At 38.6% G+C, this 26,355-nt stretch overlaps 1 protein-coding gene across 1 annotated transcript in view; it reads left to right on the forward strand.

Annotated features, from left to right (window-relative positions):
- The window catches only part of LOC137264936 (transmembrane cell adhesion receptor mua-3-like), a 93,923-nt gene extending 67,981 nt beyond the window's left edge, over positions 1-25,942 (forward strand). The window contains exons 33-58 of the mRNA XM_067800288.1: positions 7,762-7,893; positions 8,613-8,735; positions 8,986-9,111; positions 9,640-9,765; positions 10,119-10,244; positions 10,598-10,723; positions 11,068-11,193; positions 11,548-11,673; positions 12,195-12,320; positions 12,676-12,801; positions 13,146-13,271; positions 13,627-13,752; positions 14,104-14,229; positions 14,867-14,992; positions 15,349-15,474; positions 16,110-16,235; positions 16,590-16,715; positions 17,415-17,540; positions 17,892-18,017; positions 18,653-18,778; positions 19,135-19,260; positions 19,896-20,021; positions 20,376-20,501; positions 21,377-21,502; positions 22,133-22,264; positions 25,929-25,942. Of these exons, the coding sequence (XP_067656389.1) occupies positions 7,762-7,893; positions 8,613-8,735; positions 8,986-9,111; positions 9,640-9,765; positions 10,119-10,244; positions 10,598-10,723; positions 11,068-11,193; positions 11,548-11,673; positions 12,195-12,320; positions 12,676-12,801; positions 13,146-13,271; positions 13,627-13,752; positions 14,104-14,229; positions 14,867-14,992; positions 15,349-15,474; positions 16,110-16,235; positions 16,590-16,715; positions 17,415-17,540; positions 17,892-18,017; positions 18,653-18,778; positions 19,135-19,260; positions 19,896-20,021; positions 20,376-20,501; positions 21,377-21,502; positions 22,133-22,264; positions 25,929-25,942 (3,173 nt within the window). The remainder of the gene's footprint in view (positions 1-7,761; positions 7,894-8,612; positions 8,736-8,985; positions 9,112-9,639; positions 9,766-10,118; positions 10,245-10,597; positions 10,724-11,067; positions 11,194-11,547; positions 11,674-12,194; positions 12,321-12,675; positions 12,802-13,145; positions 13,272-13,626; positions 13,753-14,103; positions 14,230-14,866; positions 14,993-15,348; positions 15,475-16,109; positions 16,236-16,589; positions 16,716-17,414; positions 17,541-17,891; positions 18,018-18,652; positions 18,779-19,134; positions 19,261-19,895; positions 20,022-20,375; positions 20,502-21,376; positions 21,503-22,132; positions 22,265-25,928) is intronic.
- Positions 25,943-26,355: the final 413 nt, after the last annotated feature.

The raw sequence follows: 26,355 nt of genomic DNA on the forward strand, positions 1-26,355 counted from the left end.
AATGCATTATTGCAGGATTCCTTGATGTTCCTTTATTTATACAGAACATAGTCACTGAGGTGTCTGTGTAAGCTACCATGTGTCGACCTGATAACATTGCACCCCACCTCTTTAACGCCATATAGATAGCTGCGAGCTCCTTGACGGTGATGTGTTCTTCGCTGATCGCCGTCATGTCACTTCACCAGTTTACGTAGAACCAGTCGTCGCCGAAGTAACCGCCGCCGCCATCACCGCACGCATAACTAGCTAATTCGTGATAGGGAACAACTTCACCTTTAAAGGCAAAGGTAGTTCCATTAAATGTCTCACAGAAATTACACCACCATCTGATATCTGCTTTCGCCTCCACAGTAAAGGCTACATAGTGCTGCTAATGCTTGACTGTTACACAAGTCTATCAGTCGTTGTAGAAATGTCCGTCCGCCATGTACAGCACGGCATGCCCAATTAAGTTTGCCAATCAACTTTTGAAAATGGACCTTTTTGGCTTTCTTCAATGTCACGAAGTGATTCAGACAGTCTGTCAATTCTGAAAGTTTGTCCTTTGGGAGAGAGAGTGTACCCGTCACACTATCAATATCTATGCCTGGAAATGTCATTTTGTGAGCTGGAGCTACATATTTAGAATCGTTGATTTCAAAACCATGTTTTTCTATAAGATTTGTAAGGCAATTAAGGGCTTCCTGACAAAGCGCTTCGGTCGTGATGATAATGGCAAAGTCATCTAAGTGTACAATAACGACATCAAAGCCCCTCCTTTTCATAATCCTTGTAATACTGGACGATATGCGCGGGAATATTTCAGGACTTCTTGCAGAGCCAAAAGGTAGTATTGTATCAAACATGTACGAGTGATTTGTTTCGTCACTAAATTTCCATTGTAGCCCTAAGGCCTCATAGTAGTCGGGATGAACTGGCACACTTCTGTAAGCGTTTTTGAGATCGACTTTCGCCATAAAGCCATTGGGTGTAAGCATTTCCACAGCTTTATCGATACTGTCTTAAGCTATAGAGTTCTTAGTCACGTGGTCATTTACGAACCTCCCGTAGGGTCAGGTATTACCCGCACATCGAATTCACTCTTAGGCACTGCAGCTAAACTGCTCACAATCGGGTATTTCCGCCCATTTTCGAAAGCAGCCGAGTTAAACACAAAATAATAGTTCCATTATTTTCCTCCAACATATTTAACATTTCCAGCAGAGTGTGTTATCCATACAACTGCAAATCCATACCTGAAATATGTGTTCTTATGGGTGGGACCCAAGGAGATCTTGTATCACTGTTAGGTGATTTTTGCATCGCATAACACTGGAAAGGTAGTTTTTAATGATTTAAATGAAAAGGTCAACACCAACAGTTAATTACTGTATCCATATCAACCGAGATAAGTGGTATTCTTACACATTCCCTCAACACCATATAATTTCTCTTTCAACCAACCTGTAAATAATAGTTACACATTTTAACTTGTATCATCTCAGTTTCTTTGATTACCCCCCCCCCCCCCCCCCCCCCATAACTCAGGCCTGTAAGTTAAGATAGGGACAACCACCCAATAAAAAAAAATCTTAAATACATCACAGGATATACCATAAAAGCTTTTGATTTTGGGACGGTGGGACACGAGGTCTTCTTAAAGTCTTCTTAAACAAAGCTTTGATTTACTCCAGCGTATCTTCACCATTTCTCATAATTACACATTGACCCTCCAAACGAAACAACAAAATTTTAGTCTCATGAGTATTAACATTCACACTAGTCACAGAACAAAACTGTTCCAAAGCATCTACTGTTTTCTGAATCTGTACTGTGAAGTAAGCAATAGCGGAAACATCACAGAAGCATTAAGGCAAATATATTGCCTAAAACATTACATATACTGACAACCTGGCCACCATGAGTTTACATAGTCTTACGTGAGTGAGTGAGTTTAGTTTTACGCTGCACTCAGCAGTATTCCAGCTATATGGCGGCGGTCTGTAAATAATCGAGTCTGGACCAGACAATCCAATGATCAACAACATGAGCATCGATCTGCGCACGAGACATGACCCCTCTCTTATAAGTGTGTTATAAGACCTGTAATGAAAATACGTTAACCAGGGCTCAATAACTGACTCCGAAGCCAGTGTGTACTTCGTCAATCATATTATGGGTGTCACATCATTTTTTTATGTCTAGAATTTACAAATGAGAAGAAAAGTTTACATAAAACATTAATCAATGCGATACCAAAATAATTATTTGGACTATCTCTGTTATACTATCTCGACCAGGAGAGTGGTGCAAGTTATGTTCCAGATAAAATTCATGCTAATGAAATACTAAGTTTTACATCTCTCAGACGCAAATGGTTCATGTTTTCTTATTTTAAAAAAATCTGCTTTAAAATCTAAGACAAAGTCTTGAGAGAGTTGAGTTTATTCTTCAGTTTGACAACGTTCCAGTGAAACTCCTAATTTTGCATTCATCTTTAGTTGATAATGACCCGATTTGACATGTGTCAGCTGAATTTCTGACTCTGGTTTCTTTTCATTTTTTCTTAACATTTGAATTTCAAGTTCCAGTTTAATCATTTTGGTGTCTTTTGTGGTGTGTTCTTAAATGTCCTCAGCTTGATCTCTTCTTTGCTTCTGGCTTTATTTTATCGCTCTAAGCATAAGGAAACAGACATTTGATATGTTTAGTGTAAAGGTTTAGTGCTATGTGGGATAATATTCAATGCAAACATTGTACTTTGTGGTAGTACTGCGCTTGGATTATGGTAACCAAATTACAGCTTACTCAATACTGAAATACATGTATTCACATTAGTTCTACATGTTATTTTACATATGCTAGTATATCACGCCACATTATGAATGTTTTTCTGATTGAGTCACTTAAACCTTGTGGTTCTTCAGCTATAAAAGATGGAGTAATCTTTGGTTATATTCAAGGAGGTAAAGACAATATATATAATTTCCAACACAGTGATATACTTATTTTCTCATATTAATGCAATTAACATTTCAACAGAAAACAGGTATTTGATAATATCATTAGTTAGAAATGCTACAGGTATTTGATAATATCATTAGTTAGAAATGCTTCATATTTCAGGTATTTTGCTCCAGAAACAAAATTAAGGGAGACAACCCACGAAGGTTTACAGGTGTTTCATGTTATGCATGAGATGGGTATACTATTGAAAATATGTACTATTCAGAGACCTATTCAGTGTTTGGTTCACCTTCAGCTGCAGAGTCAGTTTTGTCACTAATGGCATTGGCATCTGAAGTGAATGGAGGGCGAAATTTTGACAGTTTTTAAGTTACCATTGCCAAATACAAAGATGTGTACCTTCAAGTGTTATGACTGAGTAATTTTCTTCAAGTTTATTCTTTAACACAGATCAATTGTTGCCTGAATGACAACAAATATACTGTTTACTGTGATCACATGTGTAGCACGTTTTGTATCTGGAAAACATTTTGGTTGTATTTGGCTCAGAGAGTACGTGAACCGGCCACGATGGTGGTGTCAAATACAGTTTTCTTTATAATTTTTATAATATGAAAATTAAACATTTCATCAGTGTCAATGCATGCTCTAAGCCATGAATGCCAGGCTTCCCTTCCAAAGAATGGGAGAGGACCTCATCTGCACCGATCAGTGCGAATGGTGGACGTCCTCCTCCAGTTGAACATTGGAACCCATCGATCTCTGGTTTGGCTACAATAAACAAAGTTTTGTGAGGATTATATATGAATAATAAATAATCCTTGCACTGACCTGTGTTCATGTGTTATTGACACATCAACTATAACTTTCAATAGTTATATAATAACTATACTTAATACATATTCATAGATCTATAATAAGAACAGGCAGTACAGTTTACATCAGATGAGATAGAGTACATCTTTGCTTTAAATAAAAATATTTCTTCCTCACCTCCACAGAGTCCCTTTGGGCATTGATGGGTCTAGTGAAAGTACACAAGTAAGGTTCAAAACATAAGAAGGAATTTGGAAAATATGTTTTATTATTGCATCCAATATCCCTACACATTTATCTTGACATCTTTCAGGGGTTTGCTTATCTATTGATATTTACAGTGAAGCCAAACGTCATGAAACTGATAATGGTGTCTTGTTTCTTTCCTGATAAAATGTTACATCAGTTTCTTTACCAACCAAGATTTATGTCATGTTTTACAGATTAAAAATTGAAATGCAGCAGAGAGGGTTCGGGTGATCCTGGCACAGTCAGGCTGGTCAAGCTCATCATCAGCTCAGGGCCCTCGTCCCCTCTACACGCAGCCCAGACAGCGAATGGGACTTCTCCCAGGAAACACTGCCTAGTCGAACCCACCAAGAACTTTTCGGAGAATATGAAGGCTCCCCAACACTGCAGCCTTCTGCATTACCCAGATTGTCAGAAAGGCTATGCTCCCGGTGGAGAACCCGGGCACTCTCCTCATCTGCGCCAAGAGATCAGGAGGTACCAAACCAAGGGCACCGAGAACAATGGGGAGCCTGACGACAGTGTACTTGGGATGCAAGCGAGACATTTCAAGGGCGAGGTCCGCATATTTATCATGCTTTTCCTGAATCTTGCCAATCACATTGCTGTCAAAAGGGACAGAAAATTCTATGATATAAATAATTTCATTGGTTTTATCAAAAAGGATAAGATCAGGTTTGTTGGCTGGAATTCGTCTCAGGCTGTATATTGGCCTATTCCAGAAGTTTGTAGCTGTCATTTTCCAGGACGCCCTGGACATGCTCAGGGTCGTACCATGGATGGACCTCAGAGTCAAAGCCACAGGCATGGCGGAGACGATAGTAAAAGCAGCGAGCCATGCCATCATGTCTTTTAAGATATGCTGTTTGTGCCAAGGAAGGGCATCCACTGACAAGGTGTTGGACAGTCTCTGTAAATTCATTGCAAAGACGACATTTCATATTGATATTTTCTTTAAGAATAACATTCTGGCGATTGCGAGTGGGAAGTGACTGGTCCTGAGCAGCAAAAAGGAAGCCCTCAGTTTCACATTTAAGACCAGCCGTCTTCATCCAGGCGAAGGCGTCGCTTGGATTGCTGTTCTGTTCCACACACTGCATATACACACGATGCAATGGCTTCTCAGACAGCTTCTCCACAAAGGACCGACTCTGGGCAGACTTGGTGAAGGACTTCACCTGGTTTACTCCCATCACTGTACCGTCCAGCAGTACATCTTAGGTTATTATTTTCAATAGAGTTATTGTTAAGAAAACATGGTAGTGGGTGGTGAGGACAGTCTAAATAGTTCGGAATAATGTTGAAAAACGTACACGTTTAAGGTGCCGGTGATTTCTTGCCATTCATCGCTACGCTATCGGTGGATGGCCTTAACCCCACATACCTTTATATCGCCAAAAAGAGTTCCCTCTCTCTGAAGAACCTCTTGGATTAGGCATACCCCCTCCGCCTCGGACCATCCCTTACCAGGTTTCTTTACATCGGTCACCGCCCCGTTGCCATTGTAAATAAAGCAGAAGACAACATCAGGGACGTTTTCTTACCTTTTCTTGACGGAAGAATCCTAATTGCCGCTAGTGTCTTAAACAAAAAGTAATTTGAGCATACTCAAGCACAGATCGTGTTTGGGATATTGTAGAAGTCAGAATGCGCCAGAACGATCATCCAGTACAAAATCTTGATGTAATGGGACGCAATAGCTGTACGTCTTATATGAGAATGAAGGTCACAATATTTTAACATTATGCTCGAGCACTGATATTCAGATGATTTGGGTGAATGAGTGAGTTAATATTTATCGTCACATAGGCAATATTGCAGCCGTATCATGACGAGAACAATGAATGATTACATTGTGCATAAAGAAAATTCGAAACTAAAACCCTGTTGACGAAGAACAGTAAATCCACAAGTATATCACAGCTGCCCATTTAAAGGTAGCAGCTAGTAATTAAAAGTAGTTTTTAATTAATAATGTTTAATGTATAGTTTTATACAGTACTGTATAAAAGTGGGCTATATATTGCCAACTGATTTCTTGAGGATTATGTGCAAGAATCCTGAAAATGCCGTTATTGTCACTACAAAATGCGTCACATTTACGCCATGTTTTGCTTGCCTGAATAGATAACAGTTTTTTGCGTTTTCTGTGCGTTTAAATTTATAGGAATATTTCATATATCAACTAACATGTGATAATTTTTCTACTGTGATTAATGGTAACATTATGACCAAACTGGGGTGTTTCGATACTTTTCTCCATGAGTATAGTTCGTTTCTACATTATCCATCACATGTATCATAACCTCATTAAATTACTACTGACTGAAAACTGATCTTTTTCATTTATTTTTGTTCATTGAGGTCCACCATGTCCTTCAAGCTGCCCTGCTGACCTGATCTGTGACCGAACCCGAGGAAGCTGTAATACAAGTAACAATCAAAACTCACTTATTGTGTCTAGATGCCAATCATTTGACAAAGTCTATCTTTCTAACACAACCACGAAGATCCGGATTAGCACTGATCTTCAGCCCATGCTTGTCGAAAGAGGCGAGATCGGGTTGTCAAAGTCGCTGACTTAAATGATGTTGATCACAGGACTGGGAGGTCCAGACTCACACCGCCGCCACATGGCTGGAATAATGTTTAATGTCTCGGGTTAAAAACACAAATATAAAAAAAACACTCACACATCAGTCATCACTACTGAGTTTCCAATTTATTTGATAAAAACATTGATGAAAATGATATTTTGTTCAATTATGACAGTCATGAATGAATGCTTGGATAGCTCGGATAACTGTGACGCAGCGGCAACATGCACGGACACGCCAGCGTCATTCACGTGTACCTGTCCACCACTGTTCACCGGGAACGGGACTACTGGGAATTGTTTCCCGAGTGAGTACGACAAGACTTGGAAATTTTAGTGGTTGGATATTAAATATGATTCACGTTGACATCATCATCACCATCATCATCATCATCATCATCATCATCATCATCATCATTACCACCACCACCAATATAACCAATATTTAGCGTTTGGATCATACGTTTCGTTCACGTTGACATCATCATCGTCGTCATCATCATCATCATCATTATCATCATCCTCGTCGTCGGCGGTATAGTGAATATTTCAATTATAGCTATTGATATTACTATCCTCTATCACTTCATTCTGTTTGCTGATGCTATCATTGTAATGACGGATACTTAAGCTGTAAAGCTGAACATTTACCACAGTTTTGTATCACACTATGTATATTTTTATTCTTTCTACCATTCCTATTACTATCACCATTCCTGTTGGTGTGGATGTAAACATCATTGAATGATTGATTGCACTTACAATGATGTGGTGCTTGCATATAGCTGGAATGTTGCTGAGCGTGGCGTTAAATAAGAAACAAACCATCTAAAACAATAACAACTGTAAAACCCTTGTTAGAAATAGAACACAATGCAATTATTCACTGAGGGAAATAAATAAAGGAACACCGGTTTATGATAGTGTTTTTATATTGATTCTCTGTTTTCCTAACAGAGCGCTGAATCTGGTGATGAAGACTGGAAAATATTAAAGGAACACTTGAATTTTCTGTGTTCCTTTATTTGCTTGTCTCAGTATATTTTATATGGTGTGTAGTTAAAACTCTAAATTCTGTTCCCTTTAGGAAACATTTTGTCAGATCATTTAACATCATTTAACATCATTTAAAATCATTTAACTCATTTCAGTTGTCGATGAATGTGCTGAAAACATAGACAACTGTGATCCAGATGCGACTTGTCGAGACACGCCCACGTCCTTCGAATGCACGTGCATGACTCCCCTCGTCGGAAATGGCACTGTGGGGAATTGTAATCCTCGTGAGTAGTAATCGTCTGACCCAGACTCGACTGTTTATAGACCGTCCCTTTATAGCTGGATATATGTCAATGCGACATAAGACTAACTCATTCAACCAGTAGGAGATTGTTAAATAATTTCAAAGATGATCGCGTAGCCTTACTTTGAAGTATTTGAAATCATTTTGCAGTAGGTCACCAGAACATGGAGGCTGCATTGGAGTTTTAGGTGCTGAAAGCTCCCTAGTGAATCTCCTAATGAACTAAACGGTGTATAAGTACCTGAAACCTAGCCAGACCTATTTGTCCATGTGTTAAGTGTTTAACCCTTACCCGTCACCCATGTTTAACACGTACTTACAATGTGTGAAGTCTCTGGTGTTCCCTACTGTGATATTGCTGCGATATTGCTGTGATATTGGTGCGATATTGCTGAAGACTACTCAAAATCACACACACTCATTCTTAACCTATGAAGAGCAAAAACACAAAAGACTAATACCTGTGCATTACAAACGTATCATAGAAAGCCAAAAATGGATTTGGTGTTAGCTTATTTTCAAAGTCAATTTCAACCTTAAATACTTGTAATTAAAAGAACCAGTTTGCATGTATTTGCGACTTTGCGTCTGTTTATTATCACGACCTGAAATCATATTAACAAGTGTTTGTTGAATACGTTCTGCCCAGCATGAAAACCTGTTTCTATATTAGTTCATTAAAGTTTAAATATACAACAGCAAATGCGTGTAACACCAACATGGACAACTGTGACACTGAAGCAACGTGCACACCTGTCGGAACTGATGGATTTACCTGTACTTGCAAAGATGGATTTGTTGGCAGTGGCACCAGCTGTTTTGGTAGGTCAATGCATGTGTAGGCCGCTAAGGTTCAGGCGAAGAAATACCTTTTAGGAGATTTTGAATTTCCACTTTAACATTCTCTTAAATTCTTCACATAACATTGAAAAAACATGTGTAACCTGAATAACTACCTACTGATGTCAAAATAATACATTAATATTCTAACTTTGCTTCCATATTTATGTGAAAATTACCTTATGAAATATATGTTTCGTCTGACAAAGATCCATGTTTGGTGTTATTTCAGTAAACCCGTGCCTCTCACCCTCCAACAACAATTGTGATAGTAATGCTATGTGTACTCCAACACTGACTGGAGGTTTCACCTGTGCCTGCAATACTGGATTTGTGGGTGATGGCACCAGCTGTTCTGGTAGGTCCCTTCATGGACAAAGAAAGAAATCCCTGATCTGGTTTTCGTAATCAGGAAGAAAAACCGTTCTCTTGACAGATATTCGTTAACACACATACAATTCCTGTTAACATTACCATTCATAAGTTCCCCTGAAATACTGAAAACCAATTTATCGATTAATGTAATCATCATCATCACACCCCGAATCATATTGCTTCTGTAACGCCATGTTTACACACTTTGGAAACTCAAATAAACGGTTGAAGACTTGAAGACATATACCATTCCTTGTTAACATTGTCTTCCAAAGGTTCCGTTAAGATACTGAAAACCCTTTGGTCATACGATGTCATTATCATCTTACCCCAAATCATGCATTTTCTGTAAAGCCATGTCTGCACACTTTGGAAACTCAAAAACAAAAAAAAGAAAAACACTTCAGGACTTTTGTGAACAAGGTAGGATCCAAACAACTAAGTACATTTTTACTACAGGAAAGACGTATTCTATCGGCTGAACATGTATTTGTGTCTAATGTTATTTCAGTAAACCCGTGCCTCTCATCCTCCAACAACAATTGTGATAGTAACGCTATGTGTACTCCAACACAGACTGGAGGTTTCACCTGTGAATGCAATGCTGGATTTGTGGGTGATGGCACCAGCTGTTCTGGTAGGTCCCTTCGTGGACAAAGAAAGAAACGCCTGATGTGGTTTTCGTAATCAGGAAGAAAAAAAGGTTCTCTCGACAGATATTCGTTAACACACATACAATTTCTTCTTAACATTATTTTCCAAACGTTCACATAAGTCACTGAAAGCCAGTTCATCGTTTTCTGTAATCATAGTCAAACCCCAAATAATGTTGTTTCAGCGAAGCCATGTCTAGACTCTTTAGACTATGAAGCAAATGGTTGAAGACTTTTCTGAACAAGTAAGAATCCAAGTGACCGACTGTCATACTTTTGTGTAGGAAAACACGTCTTCTGTCAGATAACCATCTCACCACGATTGATGTTATTTCAGTAAACCCGTGCCTCTCATCCTCCAACAACAATTGTGATAGTAATGCTATGTGTACTCCAACACAGACTGGAGGTTTCACCTGTGCCTGCAATACTGGATTTGTGGGTGATGGCACCAGATGTTCTGGTAGGTCCATGTATATCCAAAATAATATATAGACTTGATTTGTTTTTCGTAATCAGTGAGAAAAAAATCTTCAAATGTGTGATATTCATTAAGAAACACATTTTTTATTGTTACCATTGTCTTTCAAAAGTTCCGATTAAATACTGACAACCAATTTGCCGTTTAATGTAATCATTGTCACACTCCGAATCATGTTGTTTTTGTAAAGCCATGTCTGCACACTTTGGAAACTCAATATTAAGGCTTCAAGACTTTAGTGAACAAGGTAGGATCCAAGTGATTAATCACATTTTCATTATATTAAAGACGTATTCTCTTTGATGACCATGTCTTTATGTCTAATCTTATTCCAGTAAACCCGTGCCTCTCATCCTCCAACAACAATTGTGATAGTAACGCTATGTGTACTCCAACACAGACTGGAGGTTTCACCTGTGAATGCAATGCTGGATTTGTGGGTGATGGCACCAGCTGTTCTGGTAGGTCCCTTCATGGACATAGAAAGAAAGGCCTGATCTGGTTTTCGTAATCAGGAAGGAAAAACGTTCTCTTGACAGATATTCGTTAACACATATACAATTCCTTCTTCACATTATTTTCCAAACTTTCAAATAAGTCACTGAAAACCAGTTTGTCCTTTCATGTAATCATAGTTAAACCCCAAATAATATTGTTTCAGCGAAGCCATGTCTAGACTCTTTACACTATGAAGGAAAAGGTTGAAAACTTTTGTCAACAACTTAGGATCCTACTGTCATACTTTTGTGTAGGAAAACACGTCTTCTGTCAGATAAACATCTCACCACGATTGATGTTATTTCAGGAAACCCATGTCTGTCACCCTCCAACAACAATTGTGATAGTAACGCTATGTGTACTCCAACACAGACTGGAGGTTTCACCTGTGCCTGCAATACTGGATTTGTGGGTGATGGCACCAGCTGTTCTGGTAGGTCTATGCACATCCAAAATAATATATAGACTTAATTTGTTTTTCCTTTTCACTGACAAAATAAATCTCGAAATGGGTGATATTCATTAACAAACACATTTCTTATTGTTACCATTGTCTTTCAAAAGTTCCGAGAAAATACTGAAAACCAATTTGCCGTTTGATGTAATCATCGTCACACTCCGAATCATGTTGTTTTTGTAAAGTCATGTCTACACACTTTGGAAAGTGAATATTAAGGCTTTGAAACTTTAGTGAACAAGGTAGGATCCAAGTGACTAACAACATTTTTGTTATATTAAAGACGTATTCTCTTTGATGACCATGTCTTTATGTCTAATCTTATTTCAGTAAACCCGTGCCTCTCATCCTCCAACAACAATTGTGATAGTAACGCTATGTGTACTCCAACACAGACTGGAGGTTTCACCTGTGAATGCAATGCTGGATTTGTGGGTGATGGCACCAGCTGTTCTGGTAGGTTCCTTCATCTCTTCATGGACATAGAAAGAAAGGCCTGATCTGGTTTTCGTAATCAGGAAGAAAAAACGTTCTCTTGACAGATATTCGTTAACACATATACAATTCCTTCTTAACGTTTTTTTCCAAAGGTTCAAATAAGTCGCTGAAAACCATTTTGTCCTTTGATGTAATCATAGTCAAACCCCAAATAATATTTTTTCAGCGAAGCCATGTCTAGACTCTTTAGACTATGAAGGAAAAGGTTGAAAACTTTTGTCAACAAGTTAGGATCCTATTGACTGTCATACTTTTGTGTAGGAAAACACGTCTTCTGTCAAATAAACATCTCACTACGATTGATGTTATTTCAGGAAACCCATATTGTTTCAGGGAAGCCATGTCTAGACTCTTTAGACTATGAAGGAAAGGTTCAAAGCTTTTGTAAACAAGTTAGCATCCTTTTGACTGTCATACCTTTTCTAGGAAAACACGTCTTCTGTCAGATAACCATCCCACCACGATTGATGTTATTTCAGTAAACCCGTGCCTCTCATCCTCCAACAACAATTGTGATAGTAACGCTATGTGTACTCCAACACAGACTGGAGGTTTCACCTGTGCCTGCAATACTGGATTTGTGGGTGATGGTACCAGCTGTTCTGGTAGGTCCATGTATATGCAAAATAATATATAGACTTCATTTGGTTTTCGTAATCAGTGAGAAAAAAAAATCTCGAAATGGGTGATATTCATTAAGAAACACGTTTCTTATTGTTATCATTGTCTTTCAAAAGTTCCGATAAAATACTGAGAACCAATTTCCCGTTTAATGTAATCATCGTCACACTCCGAATCATGTTGTTTTTGTAAAGCCATGTCTACACACTTTGGAAACTCAATATTAAGGCTTCAAGACTTTAGTGAACAAGGTAGGATCCAAGTGATTAATCACATTTTCATTATATTAAAGACGTATTCTCTTTGATGACCATGTCTTTATGTCTAATCGTATTCCAGTAAACCCGTGCCTCTCATCCTCCAACAACAATTGTGATAGTAACGCTATGTGTACTCCAACACAGACTGGAGGTTTCACCTGTGAATGCAATGCTGGATTTGTGGGTGATGGCACCAGCTGTTCTGGTAGGTCCCTTCATGGACATAGAAAGAAAGGCGTGATGTGGTTTTCGTAATCAGGAAGAAAAAACGTTCTCTTCACAGATAATCGTTGACACATATATAATTCCTTCTTCACATTATTTTCCAAACTTTCAAATAAGTCACTGAAAACCAGTTTGTCCTTTCATGTAATCATAGTTAAACCCCAAATAATATTGTTTCAGCGAAGCCATGTCTAGACTCTTTACACTATGAAGGAAAAGGTTGAAAACTTTTGTCAACAACTTAGGATCCTACTGTCATACTTTTGTGTAGGAAAACACGTCTTCTGTCAGATAAACATCTCACCACGATTGATGTTATTTCAGGAAACCCATGTCTGTCACCCTCCAACAACAATTGTGATAGTAACGCTATGTGTACTCCAACACAGACTGGAGGTTTCACCTGTGCCTGCAATACTGGATTTGTGGGTGATGGCACCAGCTGTTCTGGTAGGTCTATGCACATACAAAATAATATATAGACTTGACTTGTTTTTTCCTTTTCACTGACAAAATAAATCTCGAAATGGGTGATATTCATTAACAAACACATTTCTTATTGTTACCATTGTCTTTCAAAAGTTCCGAGAAAATACTTAAAACCAATTTGCCGTTTGATGTAATCATCGTCACACTCCGAATCATGTTGTTTTTGTAAAGTCATGTCTACACACTTTGGAAAGTGAATATTAAGGCTTCAAAACTTTAGTGAACAAGGTAGGATCCAAGTGACTAACTACATTTTTGTTATATTAAAGACGTATTCTCTTTGATGACCATGTCTTTATGTCTAATCTTATTTCAGTAAACCCGTGCCTCTCATCCTCCAACAACAATTGTGATAGTAACGCTATGTGTACTCCAACACAGACTGGAGGTTTCACCTGTGAATGCAATGCTGGATTTGTGGGTGATGGCACCAGCTGTTCTGGTAGGTCCCTTCATGGACATAGAAAGAAAGGCCTGATCTGGTTTTCGTAATCAGGAAGAAAAAACGTTCTCTTGACAGATATTCGTTAACACATATACAATTCCTTCTTCACATTATTTTCCAAACTTTCAAATAAGTCACTGAAAACCAGTTTGTCCCTTGATGTAATCATAGTTAAACCCCAAATAATATTGTTTCAGCGAAGCCATGTCTAGACTCTTTAGACTATGAAGCAAGTGGTTGAAGTCTTTTGTGAACACGTTAGGATCCAAGTGACTGACTGTCATACTTTTTCTAGGAAAACACGTCTTCTGTAAGATAAACATCTCACCACGATTGATGTTATTTCAGGAAACCCATGCCTGTCACCCTCCAACAACAATTGCGATAGTAATGCTATGTGTACTCCAACACAGACTGGAGGTTTCACCTGTGCCTGCAATACTGGATTTGTGGGTGATGGTACCAGCTGTTCTGGTAGGTCCATGTATATCCAAAATAATGTATAGACTTGATTTGTTTTTCGTAATCAGTGAGAAAAAAAATCTCGAAATGGGTGATATTCATTAACAAACACATTTCTTATTGTTACCATTGTCTTTCATAAGTTCCGATAAAATACTGACAACCAATTTGCCGTTTAATGTAATCATCGTCACACTCCGAATCATGTTGTTTTTGTAAAGCCATGTCTACACACTCTAGAATGAGTGAGTGAGTGAGTTTAGTTTTACGCCGCACTCAGCAATATTCCAGCTATATGGCGGCGGTCTGTAAATAATCGAGTCTGGACCAGACAATCCAGTGATCAACAACATGAGCATCGATCTGCGCAATTGGGAACCGATGACATGTGTCAACCAAGTCAGCAAGCTTGACCACCCGATCCCATCAGTCGCCTCTTACGACAAGCTGAGTCGCCTTTTATGGCAAGCATGGGTTGCTGAAGGCCTATTCTACCCCGGGACCTTCACGGGTCCACTCTACAAAAACTCAAACAAACGGTTGAAGACTTTTGTAAACAACGTAGGATCCAAGTGACTAACTAGATTCCTATTATGCGAAAGACCTATTCTCTCAGATGAATATGTCATTGTGACTGATGTTATTTCAGTAAACCCGTGCCTCTCATCCTCCAACAACAATTGTGATAGTAACGCTATGTGTACTCCAACACAGACTGGAGGTTTCACCTGTGAATGCAATGCTGGATTTGTGGGTGATGGCACCAGCTGTTCTGGTAGGTTCCTTCATCTCTTCATGGACATAGAACGAAAGGCCTGATTTGGTTTTCGTAATCAGGAAGAAAAAACGTTCTCTTGACAGATATTCGTTAACACATATACAATTCCTTCTTCACATTATTTTCCAAACTTTCAAATAAGTCACTGAAAACCAGTTTGTCCCTTGATGTAATCATAGTTAAACCCCAAATAATATTGTTTCAGCGAAGCCATGTCTAGACTCTTTAGACTATGAAGGAAAAGGTTGAAAACTTTTCTCAACAAGTTAGGATCCTATTGACTGTTATACTTTTGTGTAGGAAAACACGTCTTCTGTCAAATAAACATCTCACCACTATTGATGTTATTTCAGTAAATCCATGCCTGTCACCCTCCAACAACAATTGCGATAGTAATGCTATGTGTACTCCAACACAGACTGGAGGTTTCACCTGTGCCTGCAATACTGGATTTGTGGGTGATGGTACCAGCTGTTCTGGTACGTCTATGCACATCGAAAATAATACATAGACTTCATTTGGTTTTCGTTATCAGTGAGAAAATAAATCTCGAAATGGGTGATATTCATTAACAAACACATTTCTTATTGTTACCTTTGTCTTTCATAAGTTCCGATAAAATACTGACAACCAATTTGCCGTTTAATGTAATCATCGTCACACTCCGAATCATGTTGTTTTTCTAAAGCCATGTCTACACACTCTAGAATGAGTGAGTGAGTGAGTTTAGTTTTACGCCGCACTCAGCAATATTCCAGCTATATGGCGGCGGTCTGTAAATAATCGAGTCTGGACCAGACAATCCTGTGATCAACAACATGAGCATCGATCTGCGCAATTGGGAACCGATGACATGTGTCAACCAAGTCAGCAAGCTTGACCACCCGATCCCGTCAGTCGCCTCTTACGACAAGCTGAGTCGTCTTTTATGGCAAGCATGGGTTGCTGAAGGCCTATTCTACCCCGGGACCTTCACGGGTCCACTCTAGAAACTCAAACAAACGGTTGAAGACTTTTGTAAACAACGTAGGATCCAAGTGACTAACTAGATTCCTATTATGCGAAAGACCTATTCTCTCAGATGAATATGTCATTATGACTGATGTTATTTCAGTAAACCCGTGCCTCTCATCCTCCAACAACAATTGTGATAGTAACGCTATGTGTACTCCAACACAGACTGGAGGTTTCACCTGTGAATGCAATACTGGATTTGTGGGTGATGGTACCAGCTGTTCTGGTAGGTCCATGTATATCCAAAATAATATATAGACTTCATTTGGTTTTCGTTATCAGTGAGAAAATAAATCTCGAAATGGGTGATATTCATTAACAAACACATTTCTTATTGCTATCATTGTCTTTCAAAAGTTCCGATAAAATACTGACAACCAATTTGCCGTTTAATGTAATCATCGTCACACTCTGAATCATGTTGTTTTCGTAAAGTCATGTCTACACACTTTGGAAACTCAATATTAACGCTTTAAGACATTAGTGAACAAGGTAGGATCCAAGTGACTAATCACATTTTTGTTATATTAAAGACGTATTCTCTTTGATGACCATGTCTTTATGTCTAATCTTATTTCAGTAAACCCGTGCCTCTCATCCTCCAACAACAATTGTGATAGTAACGCTATGTGTACTCCAACACAGACTGGAGGTTTCACCTGTGAATGCAATGCTGGATTTGTGGGTGATGGCACCAGCTGTTCTGGTAGGTCCCTTCATGGACATAGAAAGAAAGGCCTGATCTGGTTTTCGTAATCAGGAAAAAAAATCGTTCTCTTGACAGATATTCGTTAACACACATACAATTCCTTCTTAACATTATTTTCGAAACGTTCAAATAAGTCACGGAAAACCAGTTTGTCCTTTGATGTAGCCATAGTCAAACCCCAAATAATATTGTTTCAGCGAAGCCATGTCAGGAAGAAACAGGAAGAAAAACTTTCTCTTGACAGATATTCGTTAACACACATACAATTCTTGTTAACATTAACTTTCATGAGTTCCCTCGAAATACTGAAAACTAATTTATCGATTAATATAATCATCATCACACCCCGAATCATATTGTTTCTGTAAAGCCATGTTTACATGTAACACTTTGGAAATTCAAACAAACGGTTGAAGTCTTGAAGACATATACAATTCCTTGTTAACATTGTCTTCCAAAGGTTCCGTTGAGATACTGAAAACCCTTTGGTCATACGATGTCATTATCATCATACCCCAAATCATGTTGTTTCTGTAAAGCCATGTCTGCACACTTTGGAAACTCAAAAACAAAGAAAAGAAAAACACTTCAGGACTTTTGTGAACAAGGTAGGATCCAAACATTTAAGTACATTTTTACTACAGGAAAGACGTATTCTATCGGCTGAACATGTATTTGTGTCTAATGTTATTTCAGTAAACCCGTGCCTCTCATCCTCCAACAACAATTGTGATAGTAACGCTATGTGTACTCCAACACAGACTGGAGGTTTCACCTGTGAATGCAATGCTGGATTTGTGGGTGATGGCACCAGCTGTTCTGGTAGGTCCCTTCATGGACATAGAAAGAAAGGCCTGATCTGGTTTTCGTAATCAGGAAGAAAAAACGTTCTCTTGACAGATATTCGTTAACACATATACAATTCCTTCTTCACATTATTTTCCAAACTTTCAAATACGTCACTGAAAACCAGTTTGTCCCTTGATGTAATCATAGTTAAACCCCAAATAATATTGTTTCAGCGAAGCCATGTCTAGACTCTTTAGACTATGAAGCAAGTGGTTGAAGTCTTTTGTGAACACGTTAGGATCCAAGTGACTGACTGTCATACTTTTTCTAGGAAAACACGTCTTCTGTAAGATAAACATCTCACCACGATTGATGTTATTTCAGTAAACCCATGCCTGTCACCCTCCAACAACAATTGCGATAGTAATGCTATGTGTACTCCAACACAGACTGGAGGTTTCACCTGTGCCTGCAATACTGGATTTGTGGGTGATGGTACCAGCTGTTCTGGTAGGTCCATGTATATCCAAAATAATGTATAGACTTGATTTGTTTTTCGTAATCAGTGAGAAAAAAAATCTCGAAATGGGTGATATTCATTAAAAAACACATTTCTTATTGTTACCATTGTCTTTCATAAGTTCCGATAAAATACTGACAACCAATTTGCCGTTTAATGTAATCATCGTCACACTCCGAATCATGTTGTTTTTGTAAAGCCATGTCTACACACTCTAGAATGAGTGAGTGAGTGAGTTTAGTTTTACGCCGCACTCAGCAATATTCCAGCTATATGGCGGCGGTCTGTAAATAATCGAGTCTGGACCAGACAATCCAGTGATCAACAACATGAGCATCGATCTGCGCAATTGGGAACCGATGACGTGTCAACCAAGTCAGCAAGCTTGACCACCCGATCCCATCAGTCGCCTCTTACGACAAGCTGAGTCGCCTTTTATGGCAAGCATGGGTTGCTGAAGGCCTATTCTACCCCGGGACCTTCACGGGTCCACTCTACAAAAACTCAAACAAACGGTTGAAGACTTTTGTAAACAACGTAGGATCCAAGTGACTAACTAGATTCCTATTATGCGAAAGACCTATTCTCTCAGATGAATATGTCATTGTGACTGATGTTATTTCAGTAAACCCGTGCCTCTCATCCTCCAACAACAATTGTGATAGTAACGCTATGTGTACTCCAACACAGACTGGAGGTTTCACCTGTGAATGCAATGCTGGATTTGTGGGTGATGGCACCAGCTGTTCTGGTAGGTTCCTTCATCTCTTCATGGACATAGAACGAAAGGCCTGATTTGGTTTTCGTAATCAGGAAGAAAAAACGTTCTCTTGACAGATATTCGTTAACACATATACAATTCCTTCTTCACATTATTTTCCAAACTTTCAAATAAGTCACTGAAAACCAGTTTGTCCCTTGATGTAATCATAGTTAAACCCCAAATAATATTGTTTCAGCGAAGCCATGTCTAGACTCTTTAGACTATGAAGGAAAAGGTTGAAAACTTTTCTCAACAAGTTAGGATCCTATTGACTGTTATACTTTTGTGTAGGAAAACACGTCTTCTGTCAAATAGACATCTCACCACTATTGATGTTATTTCAGTAAACCCATGCCTGTCACCCTCCAACAACAATTGCGATAGTAATGCTATGTGTACTCCAACACAGACTGGAGGTTTCACCTGTGCCTGCAATACTGGATTTGTGGGTGATGGTACCAGCTGTTCTGGTACGTCTATGCACATCGAAAATAATACATAGACTTCATTTGGTTTTCGTTATCAGTGAGAAAATAAATCTCGAAATGGGTGATATTCATTAACAAACACATTTCTTATTGTTACCTTTGTCTTTCATAAGTTCCGATAAAATACTGACAACCAATTTGCCGTTTAATGTAATCATCGTCACACTCCGAATCATGTTGTTTTTCTAAAGCCATGTCTACACACTCTAGAATGAGTGAGTGAGTGAGTTTAGTTTTACGCCGCACTCAGCAATATTCCAGCTATATGGCGGCGGTCTGTAAATAATCGAGTCTGGACCAGACAATCCAGTGATCAACAACATGAGCATCGATCTGCGCAATTGGGAACCGATGACATGTGTCAACCAAGTCAGCAAGCTTGACCACCCGATCCCGTCAGTCGCCTCTTACGACAAGCTGAGTCGTCTTTTATGGCAAGCATGGGTTGCTGAAGGCCTATTCTACCCCGGGACCTTCACGGGTCCACTCTAGAAACTCAAACAAACGGTTGAAGACTTTTGTAAACAACGTAGGATCCAAGTGACTAACTAGATTCCTATTATGCGAAAGACCTATTCTCTCAGATGAATATGTCATTATGACTGATGTTATTTCAGTAAACCCGTGCCTCTCATCCTCCAACAACAATTGTGATAGTAACGCTATGTGTACTCCAACACAGACTGGAGGTTTCACCTGTGAATGCAATACTGGATTTGTGGGTGATGGTACCAGCTGTTCTGGTAGGTCCATGTATATCCAAAATAATATATAGACTTCATTTGGTTTTCGTTATCAGTGAGAAAATAAATCTCGAAATGGGTGATATTCATTAACAAACACATTTCTTATTGCTATCATTGTCTTTCAAAAGTTCCGATAAAATACTGACAACCAATTTGCCGTTTAATGTAATCATCGTCACACTCTGAATCATGTTGTTTTCGTAAAGTCATGTCTACACACTTTGGAAACTCAATATTAACGCTTTAAGACATTAGTGAACAAGGTAGGATCCAAGTGACTAATCACATTTTTGTTATATTAAAGACGTATTCTCTTTGATGACCATGTCTTTATGTCTAATCTTATTTCAGTAAACCCGTGCCTCTCATCCTCCAACAACAATTGTGATAGTAACGCTATGTGTACTCCAACACAGACTGGAGGTTTCACCTGTGAATGCAATGCTGGATTTGTGGGTGATGGCACCAGCTGTTCTGGTAGGTCCCTTCATGGACATAGAAAGAAAGGCCTGATCTGGTTTTCGTAATCAGGAAAAAAAATCGTTCTCTTGACAGATATTCGTTAACACACATACAATTCCTTCTTAACATTATTTTCGAAACGTTCAAATAAGTCACGGAAAACCAGTTTGTCCTTTGATGTAGCCATAGTCAAACCCCAAATAATATTGTTTCAGCGAAGCCATGTCAGGAAGAAACAGGAAGAAAAACTTTCTCTTGACAGATATTCGTTAACACACATACAATTCTTGTTAACATTAACTTTCATGAGTTCCCTCGAAATACTGAAAACTAATTTATCGATTAATATAATCATCATCACACCCCGAATCATATTGTTTCTGTAAAGCCATGTTTACATGTAACACTTTGGAAATTCAAACAAACGGTTGAAGTCTTGAAGACCTATACAATTCCTTGTTAACATTGTCTTCCAAAGGTTCCGTTGAGATACTGAAAACCCTTTGGTCATACGATGTCATTATCATCATACCCCAAATCATGTTGTTTCTGTAAAGCCATGTCTGCACACTTTGGAAACACAAAAACAAAAAAAAGAAAAACACTTCAGGACTTTTGTGAACAAGTTAGGATCCAAGTGACTACCTACATTTTCATTGTAGGAAAGACGTATTCTATCTTATGACCATGTCTTTGTGTTATGTGATGTAGTCATAGTCAAACCCCAAATAATATTGTTTCAGCGAAGCCATGTCTAGACTCTTTAGACTATGAATGAAAAGGTTGAAAACTTTTGTCAACAAGTTAGGATCCTATTGACTGTCATACTTTTTCTAGGAAAACACGTCTTCTGTCAGATAAGCATCTCACTACGATTGATGTTATTTCAGTAAACCCGTGCCTCTCACCCTCCAACAACAATTGTGATATTAACGCTATGTGTACTCCAACACAGACAGGAGGTTTCACCTGTGCCTGCAATGCTGGATTTGTGGGTGATGGTACCAGCTGTTCTGGTAGGTCTATGCACATCCAAAATAATATATAGACTTGACTTGATCTCGAAATGGGTGATATTCATTAACAACACATTTCTTATTGTTACATTGTCTTCCAAAAGTTTCGATAAAATACTTAAAGCCAATTTGATGATAGATGAAATTATCATCACACACCGGACCATGTTGTTTCTGTAAGGTCATGTCTACACATGTTGGAAACATAAACAAACGGTTGATGACTTTTGTGAACAATTTACGATCGAAGTGAGTGACGATAGTTCTTTTAGTATCAAGGGCGTGTTCTTTCTGATGGACGTCTCACAATGATTGATGTTGTTACATGAAACCCTTTCCTCTCAGGCACCAATGAGTAGGCACTTGGAAAATCAAACTTCAGTTTAGGTGATGTCCTGTGATACATTATAACTATCATGTAATCCTCAAACCATGAATGAATCATATTGTGCTGCGATTGCACAGACTTCTGTTGACTAATAAACCGTTGCGAGTTCATTTTCGGTCACTTTGAATATATTAACATCCATGCGACTGAATTCGATATCCGGTATTTAACATTGTTTCTATACCTCAGTTTGTTCATTATGTTACAATCATTACCTTCATGCTTTTTTCTTGCTGTTTCAGAAAACCAGTGCCTGTCAGACTCAATGAACGATTGTGATGAACGTGCTACTTGTTTTCCAAAAGTGACTGGAGGATTTAACTGCGCTTGCAATGACGGATTCTTTGGCAATGGCACAGTGGGAAATTGTGCGGGTGGGTGCCTAAATGGAAATATTTATTCTGCCTTGAGTTACCTAAATTCGGTGATCCTTTGCAACGTTGTCTTTGTCAGACCCAAACACTTCTTTGTGGTATTTAGCCATAAGCATAAGTATATTATCCTTTACACTGCATAGCTTGTTTTTAACAAAGAGTCGAGAAACGTGCGTGTCATCACTGCGTGAGTTAGATTGTGTGTCGAATCCCCATTGTTTCAGTTATTTAATGGGGAGATCTGGGGTATACATATATATCTTACAGACAAATGGGCGATCCTTTTGAAATGATGTAAGCGACGGTCCAACGTCTCACTTCCGGTCTGGTTCCCGACTCAAAGTGCGCTGCGACAACTTGCTACATGTAAAGACAGAACCCAGGAAACGCGTTGCCGTGGTCACCTTCTTTGAAAAAAACCCGATCGTTTACGAAAAAATCCATTAACTGACACAGGTTTTGCTTTGATATTTAGTTTAGAAACGCATCGTTTGGTTAATGTCCAAATGCAGTACGAATTGACACGACAGAAGATAACAGGATAAACGCCATGAAAAGTCGGTATATTGTCACGACATTACCTACGACAGACCCCGAGGCAGTGCAAGTCTCACGTGTCGTAGCATCTATGAAATGATGAAAATTCTTTTTTATGTTATCAAACCTTGTGTTATTCCCAACGGTAATTCTTTAACTATTGCCACATTAAAATCTTACAAATAGTTCCCCTACTACTACCAAACTCAATGTGAAAAATCGGAGAGACACCTCCAGCGAACGAGTCTGAATCCACTTTGGTTTTAAATTCTGACACTACTGTATATTTTTATGTATTCTTGCACAAGTGCCATAAACATGTTATCCAAGCAATTAGTCGGTTGCATCAGAAACATTAGTCATCATAGCTTGAAATACAATATTTACCTCTTGTAAAATATATCCATCAGTGTTGGGAGCCATGTTATATATGTGAATTCATTGATTCATTACTTACAAATGTTTAACATCACTTAAAGCTCTTAATATAAATACATGTAGTCATTTATAGCAATTTCTCTCCACGAACAACATATAACTCTGACCACTCAAACGGATCTGTATGATAGAATTACATTTCATATGTGTTCCTTGTTTTCGCAACAGTTGACAAAATATTTCCCATATATATTTGACAGACCATATACTATCTAACTTTAACCATCTTTCTGATTTTCATTCCACAGTTTTAAGAGAAAACTTTAGGTTATGTTTGTTTGTTAGGAATTAACAGAGAACATGTGTTTAATATCAAATACGTGTATATGTTTTAGATGATATATATTCGAATATAACCCCACAATCATTATAGGAAGATTACATTATATTACAGATAATATATACAATGACTGAATAAAGTCATGCACGTGCAATGTAATATTAAAGTACACACGCACCAGCATATTCAGATAGAGTTACAACATTGTACAGTGCAGATACAATGTAAAGTGGTAGAAGATAATGACTTTTTTATATATATTTGTGTCAGTATTTGAAAACTCAATTTAATGTAACAAAACATAAAGAGCGATGCCTAAAAAAATAACATATGAGTTTTTTCATGACTGTTATAATAATCTGATCATTGTGGTAACAAGGTGCATGTAGACACTGTAGGAAAATGTAAACCATCTGATGCCGCCATTTATTATACCAGAGACTGAAATATATTATCAACAGGAATTCATGTATAGTTTAGTTCATGTAGGCTATGATTTACATGATTCGTCCGTTACTGTTATTTTACAATTACTTGACCACTGCTTCTCACTTCTCTCTCTACCTGCTAAATATTTGTATTGTCAAAAAAACCTCAATCCCATATTCTATGACCAGACGAACTTTACCTAGCAAAACTTACAGTGTTTCACATTTCGCGCACCGCATCAGCTCCCCGCTGTCGTGAATGCAGCCATATTGGCCGTAATACTAAAACGATTTGAGTGCATATGTACTGAAAATACACTGATGTTTTAAAATGTGTGATGTACTGAGACATTTAGTGCCAGACTTAAATTACCGACTGCTAAACGTCAACAAAAGATGACCCTGAAAACGATTATCTGATTCTATCGCCTCGCTTCGAACTGCCATTTCGCGATTCGTACTTGCAATGTAAGCAGTGATGACTATCCCAGGTGTATCATGGAATCATGGAATAAATACTTCAGGACATAACACTCGGTATATCATCGTAAAAGGGAAAAGGTATGCTGTCCATGCATCGTCGTGAACGTTACCGGCGAAGGTGAAGGCTATACTGGTTAACTGTCTCTAAGTGTAATGGTAACACGTACGGCTCACATCGCGCATACGACTTGCGCTGTCAGCTTAAGGTTGGACCGTCTGGATCAGCGCACCTACCGGATTAGTGAAGGGAAGATAAATTCAAAAAGATCGCCCATTGTGAAACCAGTTATTTAATGAAATGACTACAAATTTTAGCCATTTTGTTTAATGACCAATAGGGTCAGTCATTTGGCGTCATTTTGTGTAACAACAATCACCACACTTCAGTCATTTCACGAAGGATCACTCACACATTCACTCACTCGCTGAATGCGGCATAAAACTAACCTCACTCACTTTGTTCTAAAGTGAATATTAGGGCCAATCTACAACATCCACGTCAGTGAAGAATCAGAGTTTGGAAACATGTCATTTGGTGTGCACCTGAAAATCATATAAACTGATTACGAAAAAAGCAGTGATGACACCACGTGCTCACGCAAAATATCGTTAACTTAGTGCGCTATCGGTACTAACACCCACTAACAACACTAAATTAGACCTAACCGTTTGCTGCCTGTTTGTTTGTTTTCCTTTTAAGTCTACCGATATGCATTCTATTTCACAGTTTGCCCTTGAGAGTGATGTCAAATGTCTCCGCTGTCTCAGAAGAAGTCTCTTAAAATTCATTATGTATCATACTGAATAAACTGGGACTTCCAACAAGTCTTTGTAGGTCAATGAAAAGTACGTGAAAGCGGAAACTAGTTGTTTGATTGAACAAAATGTCATATTTGCCGTTCGTAGTAAAGTATTCAGTCAAGTACTATTCCATTGGCGGATCCAGATGGGGTTGGGGGTGTGCAGGGTGCCCATCCACCCCCATGTTTATCACCATTGATACTCTCGTGAAAGTGAAGTGTGCACAACCCCTTTCTCAAACGTGCCCCTCCACCCCACACCTTTCTCAAAAGCTGTATACGCCACTGTATTCGGTGTATGGTTGAATCACGAATTTCAACACACCCTTAGGTACCTTACCCTGAGAAGTGTCCTTTCGGATTCCGGACTTAGCGGTAGGATTTGTACTTCACTAAAAGTTGGGTTTTGGGGTGGGGTGGGGTGGTGTCACTTTCTAAAAGACGTTGTGATCGCTTTTCGTGTTTACGCGTTAATATGAGGTGTTGTTATTCATTCTTATAGCGCTTATATCCAATGTAGCCCTGCTCAGAAGTGGTGCGTCATTACTAACCAATGACCACAGATAATACAAGCTGCCTGGGAGGAGCTGTAATGTTGACTTATCCCATTTTCTGCTGGATAAATAGAGGCCATTTTGAACAAACTCACTTACCTAAGCTGAGACCACATGTATCACATGTGGCCCGTTGTTGGGCAGACCTGAATCCCTAGACGGTCCCTGGAGTCAAGCTGTCAAACACAATCACACATCCAAATCTCTCCATGACAAGCGTTGCTTAAGTTCAAGTGATTTGTGACTTTAACTCCATGCACAGGACCACACACCAAAACCAGAACCACAATAATCACTCTACTGCATAGAGACTTAACAACTTATATTTGTAAAAAAAATATGAACTGTTATAGTAGGCAGTTTTCGGGTATCATGATATAAATGTCCATGTAGCAACTTCAGAAAAAAAATCACCGCAGCACATTTAAGTCAATCCAAACAACGTGCACCCCATAATATTGCTAAAACATGTGGGATTTTTTCACTAGCCAGTGTTGTTGGCGATCTATAGCCCGTGTTTTATATTGTATTGTCCACTATAATTAAAATGTTTTAGTTTTCTATGCTAGTT

The sequence above is a fragment of the Haliotis asinina genome, chromosome 15 (assembly GCF_037392515.1).
Source record: "Haliotis asinina isolate JCU_RB_2024 chromosome 15, JCU_Hal_asi_v2, whole genome shotgun sequence".
Taxonomy (NCBI): domain Eukaryota; kingdom Metazoa; phylum Mollusca; class Gastropoda; order Lepetellida; family Haliotidae; genus Haliotis; species Haliotis asinina.